This window comes from Mycteria americana, chromosome Z, assembly GCF_035582795.1.
Source record: "Mycteria americana isolate JAX WOST 10 ecotype Jacksonville Zoo and Gardens chromosome Z, USCA_MyAme_1.0, whole genome shotgun sequence".
In the NCBI taxonomy this organism is placed as follows: Eukaryota; Metazoa; Chordata; class Aves; order Ciconiiformes; family Ciconiidae; genus Mycteria; species Mycteria americana.
Window position 1 is genome coordinate 22,743,982 of NC_134396.1, and position 22,963 is coordinate 22,766,944.

A 22,963-nucleotide genomic window follows, 5' to 3' on the forward strand; every position below is an offset into this window, starting at 1 on the left:
CTGCAGTGGTTTTTTAGTGGGTGTCCTGCTTTAGCCAAATGAGTATTAATGAATTTGTGTGCAGATCATTATTTTTTTTTTTCCTTCTTTTTTCTTCCTAACTCATCAGATCTCAAGCTTCCTTCATAGGGGTTATCTGAACGCTGTGGAAGCATGATGTAAATTGTCTTTTGATTATTAAGGCCTAGTTTCAGGCTGTCCCTCAGGATTCTGTGTTCGTGTTTGTTCTGTGGATTTGCAAATCGGAGGATGCATAGGAAACAGATTTCAAAATCCCACTGGTGTTTTTAACACGCCAGGTTGTTTTGTGTTGTGCATCAGGTTTTGTTCACAAAACGTTTTTCAAGAGACATTGTACACAATTGAGAAAAATTACGTCTGGGCTGTAATCACTCTTTTTATATTGATTGTTATGCTCACATGATCATAAATATTAGCCATGTTTGGTGCTGTGGAGAAATGAAGGTAATTGCCTTATGATTAGAGCTCTTTCAGCTACGAGAAAGGATTGATTAGCATTTGCATGTACTCAAGGCAATATTGAGAGGCAAAAGGGACAAATATCAACATCAGTTATGTTCTGAGAAAGCATTAATCAGAAAGCCTAGTTTTAAGATTTTTTTTTTGGTTGGTTTTTTTTAATTTTTGATTTCAGTTATCTTATGACCCAGTATTTTTATTTCTTTTCTTTTGTTGGCTTTCCCAAATCAAGAAAAGTTCAGCTTCTTGCTTTATCACATGGATTTGATAGACAGTGTGTAAACAGGTTCCCTTTATTCCTAGTTTGGTTTTTTGTAGTGATTTTTTTATCCCTCTGCAAAGTGCTGCTGGGTCTGGTTAAAAGCATACATCCAGGTAATTGAGACTAGTGTTCATTGTTTGTGACTGTGTGTGGGGTTTGGTGGGGTTTTTTTGGGTTTGCATCCCATGTTATGAGTGTTTTTTACGGTAAAACACTATACTGTCAGTGTTTCTGCCTATCTTTTGGTTACTATTCTAGAAGAAAATTACACATTTTAGAGATGGTTTTAACGCTTAGGTGATTTGGAAGTTGCTTAAACTATTTGGAAGAGAAGTTGAGTCGTTACTGCATAAAGTATTTGTGTGTTGTTTGTGTGCACATAGAACTGTGTGTGATCTGGCTTTGGGAGCTGAGCGCAGTTTAGACTGTCCTGTTTGAAAAGATGTGATATCAAAGTCTGTTTTGCATGGAGCTACATAAGCCAGAACTGCCACTGACTTGAACAAATGAATGTTTTTTGTACACTTACTGACACAGTACCACAGGCCATTATTGTGTGTGAAACTGTGAGTTGGTGTGGAATTCAAGGGTCAGATAAACATGCATCTATTTAAATGATGGTGGGATTCTTAGAACAAATTAATGTTTAGTATCTCTTTGATTGCCAGTAACTCAATTTGTTGTTGTACTCTTGTTTATAAATAAGCTGAGGATTTTGAGTTGAATTATCTGCATCTTGTGGGGTTGCGGGTTTTTTTGTTTTTAAATACAGTTTGTTATTTCCCTTTGCAATATCTCTTTTGTTTAAAAATCATACTTTTTGAATCCATGGTTGTCAGGCAATTGAAGACGGCAATTTGGAAGAAATGGAAGAGGAAGTCCGGCTTAAAAAACGGAAGAGACGAAGAAATGTGGATAAAGATTCTGGGAAGGAGGATGGAGAGAAAGCAAAGAAAAGAAGAGGCAGACCTCCGGCAGAGAAGTTGTCACCCAACCCACCCAAACTGACAAAACAAATGAATGCTATCATTGATACTGTGATAAACTACAAGGACAGGTGAGCTTGGAGATGGTCTCTCTCTGTTGCACATGCTCTCTCCCTCTCTCTCTTACATTTTTTAATGGCTTCGTTTTTGTTTTCAGTCTTTAGAAGGATTTGCTGACACAGCATTTCTGAAAAGTAATTCCACTTAGGGTCTGATACTGTAAGTCTCACTCTTTGTAGAGGTTTTTTTAAAAACCCATCTGATAGGAAGTTGTCGAAACACAAATACAAAAAGTAGGCATAGAGCTCCTGCTTAGAAATTAAGTCATTCTGCTAAGGAGGTGTGCTTAAGAACATTTAGCTTGAGCGGGATTTTCCTTCCGTTTAATGGTGCAGAGTGTGTTAAGATTAATCTTTTCAGATACATGGCTACAGATTTATTAATGCAAGTTAACATGGCCTGAAAGACTGCCCAGAAAATGTGAGGCTTGTATCATGAGCCTCTGAGCTGCCAAAGGAAAAACTGTAGAAATACTAAGCATAATATGTTGTCCGCAGGTGAGATGGAAGTCTGTTTGTCAAGAAATCCTTATTTTCAGCATAAGAAAATGCTAAATAGCTGGACCTTAGGAAAAAATATTGCTTCTAATCTGGAATGTCATTTGGAGACTTCTGTTTTGTAGGTTTCAAACTGAAAATCATCTATGCTTTATGAGGAAGAAATTCAGAATTAGTTAATAGCATTTTTGAACCAGACTTGTTAGAGAAAGTTGCATTTTTTAACTTAACTTCTATTTTCCAAAAATCAGTAAAGCTTTCTTGTGTACTTATCCCTCCTTTGCTGTACATTGAATTACTTAAGTCATATAAGGAGCAATTATAAGCTAAATAAATAAAAAATGCATTCAGAGAAAATCAAGACGTATTTGCATTAGGTGACCCGCACAAGTGTAACAATATAATTTTTGCACATAAACAACTTTCAGTCTGTGACTTGAAAGGGCAAGTTGCACTTCTTCCTTTTTGGGAGCTGCTATTCTGGGTCTGCCTGTACAGGGTTAACTTGGGCAGTATCTGGTGAAGCAGAGTGAGCTGTGATGCCTGACTTTTTTGGCACGTAAGTGTTGAAATGAAGCATTTTGTGATCTGTGGGCTCTCTCTAAAGTACATCGAAAAGTTTATTGCATCAGAACAGGATTCACAGCAATGAACACGACAAGCAGGAAGCTGACTACAAACTCCAGTTTATTCAGCTTGCTGTAACTCTCAACTAACAGAATAGCTGAGAAGGGAGAAGTGTTTAAAGTTCAGGTATTCCAGTCAGGGCTGCAAGGAAGCATCTCTTCATTTTGGATCCGTGGCCTTCAGCCTTCTCCGGAAGCCAAGCACTTCTGATCAGGACACCTACTGCCCATTTTTAAAACAGGAAGCAAAGTTACTTCTGCTAGCCTCCAATAGGGGATGGCTACTGATAGTAACTGATAGTTACTGGAGAAGTTAAAGGTTTTTGCCTGTCACTTGTGCCCCAGGAAGTTCATATCTGATCTCTGTCAAACAAGTTAACCACTGTGCTATTATGTAGTGACAAGGCATACTATTCTCTCTCCCAGGAGCCCACATTTATGCAAGACAGAGTTGGTTCCCACTTTAAAAAGTGTATGGAGCTCTATTTTGTTAGGAATTAAAAATGCCTGTTAAACTGAGCTCAGTGCAATGAGCTATGCAGAAGAGTTCCAAGTTCCTGTGTTCTGTTTTTTTGTGAGCTAGCATCAAACCACCCAATCTTACGAAAGTTGGGACAGAACAGAATTGCAAATTTAGGCATCAGGAAACTTTAATATCTTAAAATCTTTGGGGTTAAGGTTGTTCTAGAGTTTGATGAATGCTTTCAGGATTTGCAGCTTTAGAATTAAGTAGGTTTTAGGCACTGGAACTCTTCAGCTTTGTTGGGGGTTCCTGTTTGTTCAGCTCTGGGCTTTTGTGTGTGTGAAGGCAATTGGGACAAGTATAGAGGGACAGGTTAATTGGAAGAAAAGTAGGCCATGAGCTTCATCTGGGGAAAAAAAGGTTTTTCATTTATTTAGTATTTGAATGCTTGATATCACCTTTGTCTTTAGCTTAAATTTTCAGTGCTAATAGATGTTTCATCTCTACTTTATGAAAGTCCAGAGGGCTGATCTGGACCACGGAGAGCTGATTGTATCCCAAAAGGTGGTCAGGTGATACCCATCCAAAATCTTACTGACTTTGGCCTGAGTTACTTTGTCAAAACCAATTCTACAACCTTTAGTAAGTTTTGTGCAGTTAATAAGCCAGCAGGCAAAAAAATCAAGAGAATGCATTGCTAAACTAATAAATCTCTGTGTGCTTTACCTCATTTCCCCTTGCTTTTGAGAAGAGCTCCTTGTAAATACAGAACCACTTCTCTGTTCTTGTTAAAATCTTTCTTTTTAAAGAAACATTTTTCCATGGTGCCCACAAAAATCTTGTTCCAGTTGGCTGCTTTTGTGTGTGGATTCTGCATAATGTTGATGCAAGGAAGGAGTTTCCAAATACTTTCCTAACTGTCTTGTATTTGACTTCCGTTGTAGGCATTTGGGGACAAGTACAGTCCTTTCCTTCCTCATCTAAAAAGCATCCAACACAGTAAGCTGGGTTCGCTACGTCTAGCAAAGCTAGAGGCTACAATAATACAAGCAATGAGTTCTAGTAAACTGAAGTTTGAGCTACACAATTAGTATGCAAAGGTCAAAATAAGGTTAAACAGACAAATTAGCAACATTTGATGTAAATGTTCAGTGTAGAGAAATGCAGCATATGATTCTTTGAAAAGGAAATTCAGAGGTAGATACCCAGCTACTTGCAAACCTGTTAAAGAACTCCATGCAAGACAGTGGAAGTTAGCATTGAGGTTAAATTATTGCCTATGTCTGTCATGTTCTCAGTGCAAATTCAAGCTTTTTCTTTAGATTTTCTTCTTTTATGCAGTACTGTATAGCAACTCTTATATTTCCTTTTATTCCCATCCCACATCCCAACATGATACTGATTTTAATGAAACATTCCCTTAACGATAACTTTAGTAGTTCTTACAGAGCAATTTATAGAACAAGCTGAGTTTCTTTGGATCTTTCTGGAAAACTAGGAACACACTGAAGGAGAGAAAACTTCAGTGTTTATGCTGAGATTTGACTTGACTGGCAGCCTAACTGCTTAGTTTCCTGGAATTCTGGTACCTGGTGTGTCTCCCATGTAATAAAGGAAATAGTAAAAAAGGAGAAAAAGGACAGAAATGGGAGACACTGTGAAAATGTTCAACTCAGACTGTTTGGACTCTTTGGTGTGAGAGCTGTTGAGGTCCTTGTCAAGTTGACAGTACTTGCTTCTTGCAGGCTGCTGTGCTTTGGATTTCAGTACAGGGTGATATGCTTTAAGCTTTTCTTTCTGTAGATAGGCATTTCTTTATCACATCTTTGTATTTATCTTTGTTAATCTTTAAACAAATAGTTGTAACTCAGTTCGAAGAACTGTGAGGTAAGTGCCTCAAATCATTAAGAAGTAAAAATGCTTGTTGAATTCACTGCTGCCTTTTAAACTGCACCTGTGCTCTTATTACTCAGCTTTAAGTATCAAACCATAAAACGTGTTGCCAACTGTAGATACAGAGCATTACTGTAGATACAGAGCAGTACTACAGGTGCAGAGCCTTTTTTTCTCTTCTACACTGCTTTGCCATCATAGGTGAAGCTGAGTTAATCTAAGTTTCATCTATAATGGCTTAGAATGGAGAATAAATCTGTAATGAAGCAAAAGTAAGATAGAAGGTCAGAATCCTCCGACTTCTAGTCACCTGATCTAGTGGAAGATGTCCCTGCTCACCCACAGCAGGGAAGTTGGACTAGTTAATCTTCAAAAGTCCCTTCTGAGCCAAACCATTCTATGATTTTAGTAAAGCATTTGTTAGGGTACCACAGGAAAATTATGAGTGAATATGAAAGAAGGAGATCTAATGAGTAAGCTCACTAATCTGCGTGAAAACAAAGAAAAACAATCTAACTGAAGGCGCTATTAAAAAAAGAACTATTAAACTGGAAAGCAGATACCATGAAAGTTCTTGAAGAATTGATGTTGGCGTAGATTGTAATCTATTACTATATTACTATATAAATTATTACTATATAATATACCAGAATATATGCACTACTATATAATAGATCATAACATCTTAAAAAATGAGGAGTGTCCTAGCCAAAATGTAAAGTTTTAAGATACCAGTATTAGGATGGTATTCATGAAGGACTGGACACAGTTAAGTCTGGAGAAAAGAACTGGCATGAAATACAGTACCTCAGAGTTCATTTTAAGGTACTTACAGACTAAAAATAGCAAACTTTTTTTTGAGTTGAAAGCTCATCATGTGGAACTGACAGAAAAAGAATGACCCAGGCAAAGAAATTACTGATCAAAGCTAACTATGAGCCATCAATACTGTCCAACCATAAGAAAATAGGAGCCTGGCCCTGACACTGTGTGGATGAGGAAATACTCATTATATGTGTATGCCATTATATGTGATGCCATTAATGCTTCTGAGGTGCTGTATATAGTATTTGAATACGTTTTCCATTCAAGAAGGATTAGTTTACACTGAGACAAGTGTAAATAATTATTTCAATGATAAGCAGCATAGGAGAGTCTTGCAAGAGGAAACAGGTTGGTTTGTTTATCTAAACACAGCACAATCTGGGAGGGGAAGATGATTGCTCTCAGTAAATTCACCTGGGAATGAAGGGAAGCATAAACACAGGGAGAGTGTAGAAATATGTAAAATACAGAATGGTGATCACAAGGTTATATGAGTGCAAACATTCATGAATACATTCAAGTTGTTAACTAAGAGTTCTGGAACCTTTCCATATGGAATAGTGGGGCAGAAGTACCTAGAGAGATTTAGGCTTTGTTCCTTGACTAAAAAGCTTTTATATGATTACTTACAATACCAAGGCCCTTGATTCAAGGACCTGGAAACACCTTTCCAGTTACATAGGTGATCCTGATTCTCCATTGTAAAGTATATGCATCATCTTTGCAGACTTCATTTGCAATAATACATTTTAATCTGGGCTTTCATTGCAATTAGTTCTTAAACTAAGATTTAGGTGCCTTTGCAGCAGTGTACCTTGTTCTAATCTTGCAGTGTAAACCACCTGTTTAGAAGAGAGCAAGTTGAAATGCATCAGTCCAGCATTATTGTTACACTTTTTTCCAGTTCTGATGCATTTAACATGTCTTTCCTTCCCTCTAAAATTAGGAATTCCCATAGAAATGGATAATTATAGAATAATGTGTAATATGTATGTTATGCTTTCAGAAAGCAAAATCAGTTTGTATGTCCAGTTTAAATGCTTTAGTCTTTTGAAAGCAGGGACAATTTTACTGGAGATAGATTTTCTTTTCAGAATAAGGAATTTGTATGCCAAATTTGAGCCCCAGCTGCTGATTTTGTGTCACACACATGCAGGCTTAGTCCCTCAAACTATCTTTTTCTTCTTTTGAAGATTTTCCTTTATTTTTTATTTCAAAGGAAGACAAGCTCTAAGTGTAGCTTCCCTTTCCTTATTGTTAAAATTAAGTGGAGAAAAAGAATGATACTTCATACCTTGTAACCCTTCAGTTTCCCCTACAAATCCACTGTCCTCTTCTGCCTTGCATCAGTGTTTGATGTTTCCTGTCTAGGTGCCAGTTTCATGCTACTGCTAGTTTGTATTAGCTTTGTTTAGACAGCAACAGCTGACTTCAAGAGTCCCAGGATGCCAATAGCTCTATTACATACAGTGATTTTCATTTGTGATCTGCTTGCTCTCTGCTCTGTTCGTGAGACTTAAAAGTAAGGACTTGCATGGTGTGCCAGTTAACTTCACAAAGCCTCCTCCCCATAGCAGATGGCTGTTGACCACATTTTAATAAAGCTGATAAGAAAATTGGAGGGTGGGGTTGTTGCGCCCTGTCTATGTTTCCTGCTTGTCAAGAGACTTCCCCTGTCTGTGGTGCTTAGCATTTTGATCACTGCATTGTTAAAGCCAAAATGTTTAAATTTGTGCCCATAGTATTCTGATTTTGACAGGACATAGCTCAGGGAGAAAGTATTTTTCTCTGTATGTGAAATGGATTTTATTCAGACTATTTCCAGCTGTTTTCTCAAGTTGCCAGTTTTTAACTGTTGTAAAACGGTGAGTAATGTAATTAGCCATTACTAATTTAACTAGTAATTAATTATGCCAACTGGTACTCCTGAGTATTCAAAGACGCAAAGCAAATAATTCTTATTTATAGCCAAGCCAAAGTTATGGAGTACATAGCCATATGTCAAAACGAGGAATTATATTTTTAAGTATTCACCCACTTCCATTTCAATGATGGGGACAGGTCCACCATGTATTACTGCAGTCAGTTCCAAAAAGGAAGAACAATTGAATATATTTAACGAACATTAATCACCTCCCTACATAGCTGGGTTACTGTTGGAAGTTGTTAAATACAGAGGAACCACCACACTATGTAAGCTCTTTTAATTCCTCTCCCACACACACGCTTTTTTTTAAAGAGCATCCTTGTAAGTTGCATTTGATTAGCATTTGTAATTTGCATGCTGTGGTTCTGGTTGTGAGTGCTCTGACTAGGGTGAGCGTGCAGGACTCTTCATTCTACCCACTCTAAATTGAATTTCAGTCTTTGTTAAAGTGTGAAATTTGCCAGAAATATGAGAACAATCTTGCAGTTTCAGCTTCATAGTTGTCTCTTCTTTTGATTTCAAAGGAGAAGGTGTCTTGATAGGAGTAATACTTTTGACAGGTCAGTGGCGGCTTGCTTCTGGCCACATACTGCCAGGGAAAACAAATACAATAGAAGCCTTGTACAAAAGAGGCCTAATTGTTCCTGCATTTAATTCCACTGAAGATAACCCTGACTAAATGGGTGGAAATATATGCTTGTATGCACCTTGTAAGTAGTTTGAGAAAAATGAGAGAAAATCAGAAACATTGAGCACAAATATTTTTCTAAGCAAAAATATTTTTTAAATGAACAGTATTTCTTAACGATTTTTAACTCGCACGACATGCAAGTATTTTTTATGTGGGCACGCATAGGACTAGCACGTTGGGCTGATGCAGTAGCAGTGAACTGTCACTCACAGTTCTTTCACAGTTGGGTCTTTTTAATTTATTCTGGTCCTTCTTCTCTTCAGCACGTATCCTTCTAGTTGCTAGGCAACCGTAAGTGATTTTTACTGCGCATGATTTTTATGTGGTAGCTGTTGTGGTTATTATTTTCTAATTACAAAAGTGGGGACAGGGATTAAAATCAGAGTTGCACTAATAATTACTAATTTTCTCCTGTTGTATCCACAACACAGCCATTTGATATTATGTAAGAAGAGATCACATTAATTTACAGTATAGATGCACATATACAAAGGGAGCAGAAGATAATATTTCTTTGTGAGAGGAGGTTCCATAAAAATGATAGAACAGAGTAAGCTGTTATTGATCTGAGTAGGCAAAATCAGGCACTAGTCTTCTGTCCGTTGCATATTTTATGCCCTTAATGCTTTTTCTTTCATGGCCTTAAATGATTCTCAGTAATTAATTATATCAAGCAAAAGCTTGAAGGTTTTCTATGGCATTCTTAGTTTAATAGAATGTGTGAACAAGTCACAGTTGGCTAGACTTGTATCTTGAAAATAGGATATTGCTGTTTAATAATTTACTACCGTTATATTTTTAATATAAAATACAATATAAGGGTGGGGGTGTGTATCTAAAAAGAGAAAAAAATTATATACCCATGAGATAAAAAGCTCTATAATCATCAGGAGCTTTTTTAATAGGACAGATATGATAAACATGTTTTAAAATTTGATCAAAATTAGATTATTAGTAGCTGTTTCCTTTATACTTAAATCATTCTATTTGTTGTTAGACTCTGAAGTGTAGTTGAAGCAACACCAGCATCAGTGGTTTAGTACTTTTTCTCAAATAGATATTTCTGCTAAAAGAAAACTGCTGAAGTTTAAAACACAGCAATGATAACTCAGTCGGTCTGCATAGCAGATCCAGATTCATACTACACAAAGTTTTGAAAGCAACTTTTCACACTTTTTAAAGGATTAGCTTACATCTATATCATATGTCAGTATATTGCACAGATTTATTAAAATAAAAATTATGTATTAAAATAAATCTGTGATTTATTGTGAAGTCAAACACACAGAAAAATAGGATATAACAGAAAAAAAGGTGGAAACCTAATGCGAATCCCTCAGGAAGGTACATTACAGTATGCTGTGTAATGGCACGACAGTGTACTGCTTTGCTTTGCTTTGCTTTTCGACAGGACCACTGCCTTGCATATACAAGGTGGGCACTGATCACTTATGAATGGCTGAATTCCCCCTGGGCTTCTTTATAATGTTCATAAGGAGTCTGAATGTTTTGCAGATACAGAACTTTTTTCACAACATTTTATTCTTATTTTACAAATGAGGAATAGAAACTTAAGTTTTAAGACACCATTTGGGCAGCAGACATCTGATTTCTTGAGAGTGCTTAAGTGTTCTATAGGTTCAGAACAAATTTCATTGATCTCAGGTGCAGCTGTGAGTACTTGACACTTCTCTTTATTAACAAAAAAAAAATACAGTCCTGAGTGTGCAAAGTAGAAGCACATGTTAGTTTAGTCAGTTGTGTAGTGTGTAGTACTTAATGCATTGCTTGTCTTTGTATTGCTTCCAGTTTCTCTTTGAGAGGGCAGTCTGAGATGAAGACAAGTTCTGTCATGTGGCCCGACGTAGTCATTCACATAGATCATTAACAAGATTGGTACCTTTAAATCCATCGTATAAACACCTCCCACTTTGACAGAAGAAGTATGAAAGTAATGAATTTTTCTTAACAGGGTGCTTCCCAAATAAATTAGATCTGTTGGGTGAAATTGCTAGTAACTGCCTGGAGTGTGAGGTGCAGGTGGTCTGTTGGTGTATCTACCCCAACAGCTTTATGGCATAGATCGACTTCACTCTCACCTTCCCTGGACAGAGATGCACAGTACACTGCCTTGTCTCACAGTGCAGCAGCAGCACCCAGAAGTGCGTTCGTGTGTGTGCCATAATCTTGCCGTAAGCTAGGAGGCAGCCTGGCAGTTACTGCTAAGCAGGCAAGGGGAACGGCTTCTGCTGCTGCAAGTCAGACAAAAGTTGTCAGGATGAGACAGAGACTTTTGGTTTCTAGGTTTGTATTGAATGGAAAAATACTCTAGCTGCCAGTTGGTGCCTAGGATATCAGTTGAACAACACTGATTAGCCAGCTGCAATTAGAACATTTACATTATTGTCCTCTGAGGCAAGGTATATAAGGAACAGCAATGTCCGAGGACTAAACTGAGAACAGTAAGAAATCTTTGATTAGGTGAGCAACAGTTACTTAGGAAATAAGGAAATTCTGTTTATTCCTATTTGTTCATTGGTCTCTCAGGTCCATAAGAAAAATAGTATCTCCTCAAATTCTGTTGCTATTTCAAGCATTAAGAAATGGCTAAGATATAACAGGCATTCATGACTTTCATAAAGGGCAGAGCTGTTCAGTGCTTTTTATCATCCTTATCCTCCATGAAGGATACCATCCATCCTCCATCCTTATCCTTAGTTAACCTTCGATTCAGTATTAGTTTAATGTGTCTGATAAGATCCCACACCCCTGTGGAGGGTGACTGCAAGAAAGAAGTTCAGGTGGAGACCAGGACTTGGCAGCCTTCTTGCCCAACTCCTGGGAAGGTTTGATATCCCTGCATTACCATCCAAAGATGCAAATAAGAAAACAGGGCCTTTTTGGAGTATCTGTGAGAGAAGGAAGCATGTGAATGAGGGCTGGGAAATGCTTGTGAATGCTATGTGCAGTGAATTACAGTTCCTCTCAGCAGAGCTTTTTTTCTGCTACTTTGTGAGAAGAATGACGCGCACACAGGAAAAAAAAAAAAAGGCTAAGCCAGTAAGTGCCGTCAACACATTTCCTCTCCAGGTGACTTATAGCCATGTATTATTTGGGAAACCACAAATAAGAAGATTTTAAAAAACCGTCAATTTGGAAGTGTTAAAATAGCTATTAATGCAGGATGAACAATGGGAAATCTGGAAATCTTAGAAATTCTGAACACCTGTAAGTGATAGGTAATGTTCCTAGAGTATGAAAGGTTTTTAGATAGCCCATCACTTTATTTCAGATGACTGAAGAAGTACAAATGGCAGTAGTGATTTTTAATACAGTTACAATGATCTTCCCAGTCATTCATAGAAGTTAATTCATAACAGTCATTCATAGAAGTTAATAATTTTTTTTTGTTGTAACATCTAGTTAGTCTGATAGCAGTCAGCATCTGGTATAATGGAAATCAGTATGAACAAATGGTTTGCTATGATGAGGAAGTACAAAACAGCTATAAAATGACCAAGAAGAAGATAACTTACAGTGACAGGAGGGACACTTGCTAAAAATTATAAAACAAAACTGAAAAAAGGATAAGACTGTACTTAGCAAACCACTATGGAATTCAGATTCAAATCCTCATCCTGCTTCAATAAAGCCTCCTACACGTATGATCCTATAATGATGGTGATATGTTAGTACAACAGCACAAAGGATATGTTTTAAATTGTAAATTAATTATCTGTACCAAATTAAAAAATCAGAGCAAGGTTCAATTTCTAATTCTTTGAAAGAAAAAATTGTGATTTTTTTTTATTATTATTTTTTTCTTACAATTAGATTGTATGTGTGTGTGTGGTTTTTGTGAGAAAGTTGTAGTAATTCTTCGCATTATGGGTTTGTTTTCTCAACAGTTCAGGACGGCAGCTAAGTGAAGTTTTCATTCAGCTCCCATCCAGGAAAGAATTACCGGAATATTATGAATTGATTAGGAAACCAGTGGACTTCAAAAAGATAAAGGTAAGAACCTTTTTTGGAAGCGGAGATTCTTTCATTTCTTTTTGTTATACAGAAGGGTGAGCATGGAGTTGTCATTAAAATTACAACAACATTAATATTGCATGTACCTGTATTTGTGGCTTAGATTTTAAACATTGTTACACACCTTGTTAGGAATTTTCTTTAGTGTATATTGCAGTATATCACTGTAATTTCAAAGTCAAATCAAAATGTAGCAGTGTGACATGAATGACACTTTCAGAGATGACATCTCAGTGTCTTCTTTGCAAAGACCTAATTGTGAATCTGTAAGCACATCTTTGGTAAAAACACAGTGTTTGCAAAGGTCTAATGATTCTAGGGGAATATAGTCATCCCTAAACTAGCATCACATCTTGGAACAGCCAGGTCAGAGCCAAACACAGTTTGGCAGATGGGGTTTAGGCAGCTTGTTGCACGTTAGGTGATGTCATAACTCTATGACTGTCATTCGTGTCATAGTTTATTTTGTTTCTGTGCTAGAAAGAAGAAACTGGAACTCCTTTTACCAAAAGAGCTCTGTTTCTCTTGTTTTTGTCCCTTCCAGTTCACACAGCAATTGCTTAATTTTTACTCTATTACCCTGGTGTATTTTTTTGAGTAATATGTTAACAATACATTTTAAGACGCTGTTTGTTCATTTTAAACAGATACTTGTCTTGATGCTTAGGTAAAATTTTTAAAGAGAAAGCTTTTAATGCATTGGAATCAAATATTAATTCAATGTCCTGTCTGCTGTTTTTCTTTCTGCACCACTGCCCATCCACACTTCCCTTCATTTCCTCAACAAATGCGACAGGAAAGGATTCGCAACCATAAGTATCGGAGTCTTGGAGACTTGGAGAAAGATGTCATGTTGCTGTGTCACAATGCTCAGACATTCAATTTGGAGGGATCACAGGTCTGAATGAACCACTTTGTGTTAAATGTACAGGTTTCCCCTATCTAATGTTTTCAGTGCTTATGGATTATTATATTATGTATATAAACCTGTGTTTTAATTCGTACTTTGAATAGAGAAAAATGCCCAGATTCTTAGAATCATCCAGAATTCACTGGACACAGCTACAGTGTGTACATGCAGGTTTTGACTCTAATTCTGAGATCAGTTTTTTCTGATCTGTGTGTAGTTTAGAGCTGCTGTAAGACTATTTGAATCTATGGTAAAAGGCAGTGCGTGTAGAGTGATACATCAGCTTGGGTTTATCACAGTGGATGATAGAAGGAGCAGATGTAACAGTATGGCTTAGGATGGGATGTTGAGGAAATTCTTTGTAGTGAACTCTTTAGTTCTGCTAATGGAAGATACAAATTCAAAGTTTGTCCCGCAGTAAAGCTTTGTGTATGAAGCTCTATACTGTCTGAACCCTCTGTTTTTGGGGTTTTTTTTAATGTTGAAAGATCAGTGTCCGTTTTAAGAGACAGTAATAATAAAACCCAGATGAGTCTCAGAGGTTCAGAAGGCAAAATCTCTCATCTCAAACATGTTTCACACACACGAATGTGCTCAGTGCTTTGAATTCAGAACAGGAAGCTGACACAAAAGAGAGACTACAAAATCTGGATGACAGCTAAGAAAGTTGTCACACAATACAGTGAAACACAGTCTTGGATTCTTATTTTTATAGATGAGGTCCAAATAGTGTGATGCAAACACAATATTAAATTGAAACAGAGAACATGAAGACAACTCCTGTAATGTGCACGAGGAAAAAAATTATGTTAAAAGAAACCTAAGTAAAAGTGAGCTGAAGGCTGATGCTGCCAATACTAATGCATCCTTCATATTGCTAAACACTATTGATGACCCTTAGGTAAAAGGGGGAGTTTATATAAAAAGTTGAGAATTAAAATTAAAAATGAGCATGCAAGTAATTATGAAGGATTGTTGAATACAGCTCATAATTTTGTGATTATTTTTGCTATCTAGAGACACAAAATGTTTTCTTTAACATGTATGCACGGTATGATTACTGTCTTCAGTTATATGGAAACAACCTATATACAAATCAGCTAAAAAATGTTTTAATAAGAAAATTAATGATGATAGGAAGTGTGGGACAAAATTTTGCTACGTGTCCAAATGTAAATTGCCAGTTTACTGCTTAGTCACATAGCAGTAGAACAGCTATAAATACCTAATGATATAAAATGCAAAAAAAAAAAAAAAGGGTGAAGGAGAGCTAATACCAAAAAGTATCACTGAGACTTTAGAAAATGGTAAAATTTGGTAGAGGAGGTAAAAAGAGGCAACAAAAAAATCAGTAGCTAAATGGGAAAAATAATGAAATTGTTCTCATCAGAATGACTCAAGTTGCTAATGGGAGACTGGTCTCTTGTTAGGCAGAGGTGGTAGAATTGACAGGAATAATCCTGAGTGGGTAGAAATGTTCAGTAGATATTGCTGCTTTGTTTGGAAATAACACAACCTGTATCAAGCACTGAATAATACTGTATCAGCAGTATTAATTTCCATTCCAATGTACCAACATTAATTATCAGCGCTAGTATTACTTTTTATAGTGTGAAGCCCAAATAGCTCGTATCTAAGATTTTTTTTTTAGGTTTCTTTCTGGTAAGTTCTCATACCATTAATTTTGATTTCCAGTGAATTGCGGGACACTTCTGCAGCAGTCCTCCATTTTTTAAGACTACCTCATGTTCTTTGTAATAGTTTGGGTCCACCATTGCTCTGACATACCAGTTCACTTCAGTAAACTAGATTATTTGCATGTGCACCCAAAACCAAAAGGCTAATTCAGGCAGTTGTTTAAGTACACAGTGACTTCAAGTGAAATTCTACATGTTTGTTCTGTTAGTATGATGTATGCTGCTTTTCCTTGGGGCAAAGCAGTTCTGTCTGAGCTGGAACCTTATGAGGGGTTTTCAGGGAGGGACAGACTTTGTGTTTTGAGGCTTTTGTCCTCAATGCAACCTCAGCAATTTGAAAGGTTTTTCATGTTGTAATGGTCAAATGAAACACAGACATGTAAGAGGTTAAAAATAGTATGTATCTATGGAAACAGAAGATTTGTCATGAATGTTGTCATTGTCATGAAGTTCTGTTGTCATTGATTCTCCCTTTTTGAAGGAAGTTCTGCTGTCATTGGTGCTTTGTTTTTTTGAAACCTGTTGGAATTGGATTTTGGTCAAAACAAGAAAACTTTTATTTGCACAGCTTTTCCTGAAGCAGCCCCAGGTTTTTTCTGGATCAAATTATTACACATATTACACATAATTCCACATTAAGAAGGTTAAATAATTTTTAAAAACCCTTTCTTTCCCTAGGAAATTCTGTTTAAAAGTCTGGGTCACAGTGATACCTTAAATATGTAGTGACAGGCATAAAAAATATATAATGTTGTATGCATCCTTAATTCTTTTTGTCTTAGGAAAGTGTTGAGAAAGGACAGCAAGGTTAGTTGAAAGAGCCATTCCTAAGAACAATGGAATATCCTAGGCCTATGCATAAGAAAAATAAATGGTCCTCAGGAGGAACTCAGGGGCTTCTATTGATAGCTGACTTGAAAAGAAGTAGGTATAAGAGAAAGTCAATAATCATTTGACTTTGAGGAAGGAAGCTGTGGGGTCTCACAGCCCATTAATGTAAGAGAACAGGAGAAAAGCCTTTTCAAAACATTCATGATCATTATATGTATGTCAAGAAATTTTACCATGGTCAAGAGCATGGTCAAACATGTCATAACAAGAAGCACAGCAGTACTTACAGAATGGGGAACAATATGCAGTGAGAGGTGGTTTTTCTAAAAAGGACTTGGCAGTCAAGTGAAAAAAGGCAGATTGTGTATTTCATGTGAAGTATTCTGAACAAAGTTTTTCTAATTTGTTTTGTTGAACCTGCAAAGTATTAGAGTAGTTTTATCAGTTCTAACATACAGATTGTATAATGGCAGCCAAAAATTCTTCCATTGTCTTTCTCGCAAATACCCAGTGTCCTTTTATACAAGAAAGCCTGTAATTTAGCCAAAGGAGTATTATGACAGCCAAGGTACTTCAAGTGATGACGATGATAAAAACAAATACAATCTATGACTCTTGTACCCTTCTATTAACTATTCTTAATTGTCTAGTGCTGAATTGTACAGTGTTTGGCTTCTGACATTTTACAAAACAAAATGTGTGAGTCCCTTTCTTGAGGTGATTATGAAGTCCCAGATACTCAGCAAGACAACAAGATTTTTATTGTGTTAATCTGAGAAATGTGTTACAAGCCAAGCTTGAGGTTAAAGAGAAAATATGGTGTACCCAAGATACTTAGCAAGCTACAGAGCAGGTGCTAAGTTTAGAACAAGCACTGATTCGCCCCCCCCCCCCCCCCCCCAGTCTTTTTAGATCTGGGAGGAAGGAAGGAATGAGCTGCTTGATGTAAATTATTTTCCTTGGAGCCACTTTGGATTTCAGAAGAAACTAAGGATAATTAGCATGAGGGTTAGCCATTTGTCATTATCAACTGTATTGCTAGACTATAACCCATTTTTTAATTAAGGTGCTTACTGCTGAAGTCTGCAGAAACTGCTTTGGCAGTTTTTCAAGGCTGTTACGATCTAATGAAAATACACAATAGTTCTTGTAGTAATAAAAATAGTAAGAAAAACTCTCTAACTGGATATTTTATATGTAATACATTTTAAGAGTTGTATTTTTGTGGCTCACTATTGACAAATTTCTTCATTTAGAGCATGAAAAATTAATGTTGGCATTTCTTGTAAAATTCATGCAACAAGCATTGTTACTCAGTATTTGAAAAGGCCATATACTCTCTGGAAATTAAAGTCTATGCTGTGAATTTTTGATATTGCCTGACTTTACAGTTCTGACACAGGTTTTATTCATTCTGTAGATCTATGAGGATTCCATTGTTCTTCAGTCTGTGTTCAAAAGTGCACGACAGAAGATTGCCAAAGAAGAAGAAAGCGAGGATGAAAGCAATGATGACGAAGATGATGATGAAGAAGAAGAATCAGAATCAGAATGTGAGTCCCCTGCTAAATACTGAAAAGAAAGTACATCTGGGGATGGAAGGGGAGGTTTTCCAGTTTCTGCATGGAGACTGATTACAAGGTTCCATTTTCTGTTGGTGAAAGTAACTTCTTACTAAATTTGCTGCTTTGGGTGAACATTCAGCTTAAGTCTTTTGGCTGTATGTTCTGGCTATACCTCTTAGAGTGTAGTAAGCTATTTTTAAGCCAGAAACAAATCACAGAGGTGCTTTGTGGAAGCAGATCTGACTGGCCATGAGTGTTTATAAACCTTTCTGGTCCTGTTCATGTTATTTGTAAATAGAAGTGTCTGGAAAGGCTAGAGACAGTCTTTATCTATGGGTGGTCAGCCTCCAGGCATGGTGTGACATAAAACTCATCACCTGGTTAAGAACCAGAAGATATTGCAAATATTTTTCAGTGTGACAAGGACTAAGTGAAACTCTGATCGTTTCAGAAGCAGGAGGTGACACTCATTCAGTCCCTGCAGACTTGGAAATATGATACAGTGGAAAAGGAAGGATCCCTTCATTCCACTTTCTGCCACCCAATACATCTACTCATATTCTCCAGCTACCCCACCTGTCTGGTTACAGGAACTGTAGTACTGGGCCCTGAGCTACTCTGCCAAGTACATCACGCAGGTGTGCAAAGCATGCAAATTTAGCAGTTCATTTGGAAATAAGTGGATATACTGGAATGAGGAATTTAACCTGTTCTTCAGAAAGGTGTTAACTCAAAATTTGCCAGTCACCTCCACATAGCATTTCTGTAGTTTAAAATTAAAAAAAATTGTCTGGTTGTACAAAGGATAAACATTTCTATGTGCAAGGAAGAAAATATTTTTAGATATGTATCTTCTCACAAGACCGTATACTACCTGTAGACACCATGCATTCTGAGAATGGAAAGAAGATGCATGTGGTCAACTTAAAGTTATTCTTTATAGTTTAATACAAGTTATTGTTAAAACTATCAACAAGTAGAGAAATAAAAGCAAATACCTCTGCTTCGTTGTTCCACAGTCCAGATAAAGAACAGACAGGAATATCTTTTCAGGCTGCTACCAGGGGTGAATTTCTGTGAACAGAGACAATATTTAAAAGCTGATAAATGAAAGTTACATTCATGTATGCTGTTAAACTTTTTGCAGCAAAATCAGTGAAAGTCAAAATCAAGCTAAATAAGAAGGATGAAAAAAGTCGGGAGAAAGGAAAAGGCAAGAAGAGGCAAAGCCGAGCAAAAGCCAAGCCTGTCGTGAGTGATGATGATAGTGATGAGGATCAAGATGAAAATGTAAGTTTTGTTCACTGAGACTGTGGAAGTGGTTGCAGTGATTGCATCTCTACCCTGTCCTGCTTGCTGTCAGAATTCTCAACTATTCATGCTTAAGCACATTTTTAATCTGTATTGATCATCTTGAGAGAATTGGGCGGGGGTGTTAACTGTGTCTGGGTGTGTTTGAGATCTGGTCCCAGTGCTGAAAGACAAGAAGTCTAAGAAGTTTGGAGCTTATTTCTGGGAGCTGTTCCTACTTTCATTGAACCTTTAAACCTCATAGTCTGTTTTCTTTTGTCCACAGATGAAAAACTCTTAGCTTGATATATTTTTTTTTTATGGGTGCTTCTACTATTGCAACAAATGAAAACAGACCTCTTCCCAGCTGTTTTGAAATGTCTGGGTAGAAAGGTCTGGTGCCTCCTGACTCTGTCTTTCCTTCTCTAAGAAGTCTACAGCAATTAAATGAAATGTCATGAAAGAAATACTAGATAACATAGTATCTTTCTTAAGGCTATCTTGATTTGTCAGCTTAATTGTCATTTTTCTTCCTTTGACTTTCTTTTTTTTTTCCTTCTTTAACAAATTCCACAGAATAGCTGGCAAAGAATTTCTGACTTGTCTTGTGTCTCTTACCTCTAGGACCAGTCGGAAGCAAGCGGAAGTGATGATGAGTGATCCATAGGGTTTATTTTCTTGGCAGAACTGACCCCTTCCCCTTCTCTTCTCCCTTCTCCTATTTTACACCCAGTGAATTCATTTTGTCAAATAGACATTGGGTTGTTTCTGTATTCTCATTCTCTATAAATTAGCTTTAGGATAGTGACAGACAAACATATGATATCATGGTGTAAAAAAGGAAAAAAATGTAACATATTGTGACCAAATGGGCCTCAAAAGATTTAAAAACAAAGCAACAAAAAAAAAAGCTTTTGATGGAAAATGTGGGTTGATAGTATATTTCTATGGGCTGGTTTTAACTTGGTAATGGTTTGATTATGCCTGGATTTATCATTTGATAGGGTGTTTTTCAGTGGCATCAGAAAGACAAGAAAAAAAAAGTCTTTTGTAGCATTGATAACCAGGAGAAGCCATTAAAGCCACTGGTTATTTTATTTTTCATCAGGCAGTTTTCAAAGTTTTTATTTGTTCTGTTTTGTTTTTTTACACTGTGGTACATATATGCAACTTTGTTTAATAGCTTATAAATGTACAGTAGTTAGCCTTCATCACCTTGTCCCATATACGTTTTTCCACTTTATGCTTGACGATCTTCAGAAAAACGCTTTTTGAATTGTATCAAATTTATGTCTACTGTAAACTTTGCTTAACTTTTCTTTCCTTGATTAAAAAAGTTGGGTTAAAAAAATGCTATTGAATATTGCAATCTATATAGTGTAATGGATGGCTTCTTTCATCAGACTGATCTTCTATGTTACCAATGTGGATTATCACCTTTTCCCTAAAGTGTACTTAATCTTTGCTTTCTTTGCACAATGTCTTTGGTTGCAAGTCATAAGCCTGAGGCAAATAAAATTCCAGTAATTTTGAAGACTGTGGTGTTGGTGCTTTCCTAATAAAGAGATAATTTAGCTCAATAGGTGCAGCCTTGTGTTATGAGTTTCACACAGAATCTTTTTATAGTAGAGATGAGAGGGCAGGAATGTCTCCTGTAGAGGGGTCCACTGTGGTCTGTCCTGAATGTAAAATAAGAATTCATTCAAATACCATAGAAGTATCTTCAGAGATGGAGAGAGAAGATATGCAGTACATGCTAAAATATGAATAATAAAATTGAAGTAGTAAAATAATACCTTGAAGTAGAAGTGTAGGTCATTACCTAATTACAATCAAGTGATTAAGCAATAAAATAAACATTTCTTTTTCTTTCAGGAAATATATGTCCATAGGCCTCAGTGGGCATGAATACAATTAGTTAAGCAGGCAGTCAGCCCATCTTTAAGTCAGTGTGTTTTAAGTATTATGTTGAGGTATCAGGGTTGTGATGCACTAAGGTGAGGTAGTGCAAAAATTTGAACTACATATCTATAGTTAATGTTGCTACTCTGGAAAATCAAAACTTCTTAGATTTGAACATATATTGAGTAGAAAATGTGCAAGCCTAGGAGTTGATTTGTAAACAGAACATTTCTTTGTTATCTGAACCATGTGTTTCTCAGTATGTGTCTACATCACACCTCTTTATACTGCCTTGCAGTATGTTAACTGCTTCAGATTTTTCTAGCTCAGTTGGAAAGCAATTTATAAGTTTGTCTGGTGCCCATTTGTGTGTATTAGCCCTGCACTGAGATAAGTCAGCTTTGCTTAGTTTTAGCAATTTCAAACATTTAATTCCTGGTGTGTGCCCCATCTGGATGGAAGACACTGTATTTCACAGAGAGATACCCTTGATCTCAGAGGGACACATTGATGAGACCAGTGTCTGAAGCAGCTTTACAGCTTTGGTGGTCCTGGTGGACACCATGTTGAACATGAATCAACAACGCACTCTTGTGGCAAAGACGGTTAACAGTATCCTGGACTGCATTAGGAGGAGCGTTGCCAGCAGGTCCAGTGAGGTGGGCCTTCTCCTACTCAGCACTGGTGAGATATATCTGGAATGCTTTGTCCAGCAGTGCCTAGCAGAAGAGAGACATGGACATACTGGAGCAAGTCCAGCAAAGGGCCACTAAGGTGGTTAAAGGACTGGAGCATATAACATACAAAGGGAGGCTGAGAGTGCTGGGACTGTTCAGCATGAAGAAGAGAAGGCTTAAAGGCACCTTATCGATGTAAATTAGTACCTGAAGGGAGGGTGCAAAGAAGGCAGAGCTGGGCTCTTTTCAGTGGTGCCCAATGACAGGACCGAAGGTGATGGACACAGACTGAAATACAGGATGTTCCCTCTGAACATCAGGAAACACTTTTTTACTGTTAGGGTGACCGACCACTGGCACGGGTTGCCCAGGGTGGTTGTGGAGTCTCCCTTCTTGGAGATACGCAAAAGCCATCTAGACATGGTCCTGAGCTCTAGGTGGCTGACATGGCTCTAGGTGGCCCTGCTTGAGCAGAGGGGTTGGAACAGGTGACCTCCAGAGGTCCCTGCCAACCTCAGCCATTCTGTGATATGGGATAGTTTGGTTTGCAAAGCCATTCCGTCCTCAGTGACAGTTTCACAAGACCATATATAAATGCTATTTTTTCACTGCAAAATGAACTAAGTCTACCAACCCATTATGCATGACAAGAAACATCTGGCTGTAGGCTTCAGTCACTGCTGGCCTAGACTGGATTTAAACTGGCAACTTAGATGTAAAACGCACAGTATCACGTTACCCATCCCCAGAGTGCCCGATGACTTTGCAGTGACCCAATTTGATTTATTTTTCAAGAACTCATTATTTACAGATGAGTGTTCAGCTGGAGAATAAAGATGAACTAAGAAGACCCAACATTTCTGTTAAAAATGAAAGTAACTTTTTTTTTTGTCAATAACTGTAAGCCATATGAGGATATCAGTTTGCATGAAGAAATACATTTGAATTTTTAGCTGCAGTTTTTGTTTTATCAGGTTTAAGTAATTTCAAAATATTTTCAATTTCCCCTCTGAGTTTCAAGAAAAACTGCAATTATTTTTATCATTAGATTAAAATTGATTTATGACTGTTAAGTCATGCTTATGCCTCCACTGCAGTTGGTCCTGTTATTTTGCTTAGGATTTGAATTCATTTCTACCCAGAGAAATTTTTTGTTATCTTGCTCTTTCTCTGTATGAATTTACTGCAAACCTCAAGAGGAGGTTTTTTTCCTGGTAGTCGCAGCACATCACTATATGAAGAAAAAGGTTCTGGGTCAATTGTCGTTATATGTAACCTTCCAAATTATTTACAAAAAAGAGGAGGAAATCTTTTTTTAAGGTATGTGCAAATCCATGTTAAAGATG

General features: G+C 37.0%; 1 protein-coding gene across 6 annotated transcripts in view; it reads left to right on the forward strand.

Annotated features, from left to right (window-relative positions):
* Nucleotides 1-20,618, forward strand: part of SMARCA2 (SWI/SNF related BAF chromatin remodeling complex subunit ATPase 2) — a 119,339-nt gene extending 98,721 nt beyond the window's left edge. For all 6 annotated transcript variants that reach the window (XM_075526286.1, XM_075526285.1, XM_075526287.1 and 3 more), the window contains 6 exons: nucleotides 1,582-1,799; nucleotides 12,619-12,724; nucleotides 13,542-13,643; nucleotides 17,604-17,736; nucleotides 18,896-19,038; nucleotides 19,663-20,618. In XM_075526286.1, the coding sequence (XP_075382401.1) occupies nucleotides 1,582-1,799; nucleotides 12,619-12,724; nucleotides 13,542-13,643; nucleotides 17,604-17,736; nucleotides 18,896-19,038; nucleotides 19,663-19,698 (738 nt within the window). In that variant the 3' untranslated portion in view covers nucleotides 19,699-20,618. The remainder of the gene's footprint in view (nucleotides 1-1,581; nucleotides 1,800-12,618; nucleotides 12,725-13,541; nucleotides 13,644-17,603; nucleotides 17,737-18,895; nucleotides 19,039-19,662) is intronic.
* Nucleotides 20,619-22,963: the final 2,345 nt, after the last annotated feature.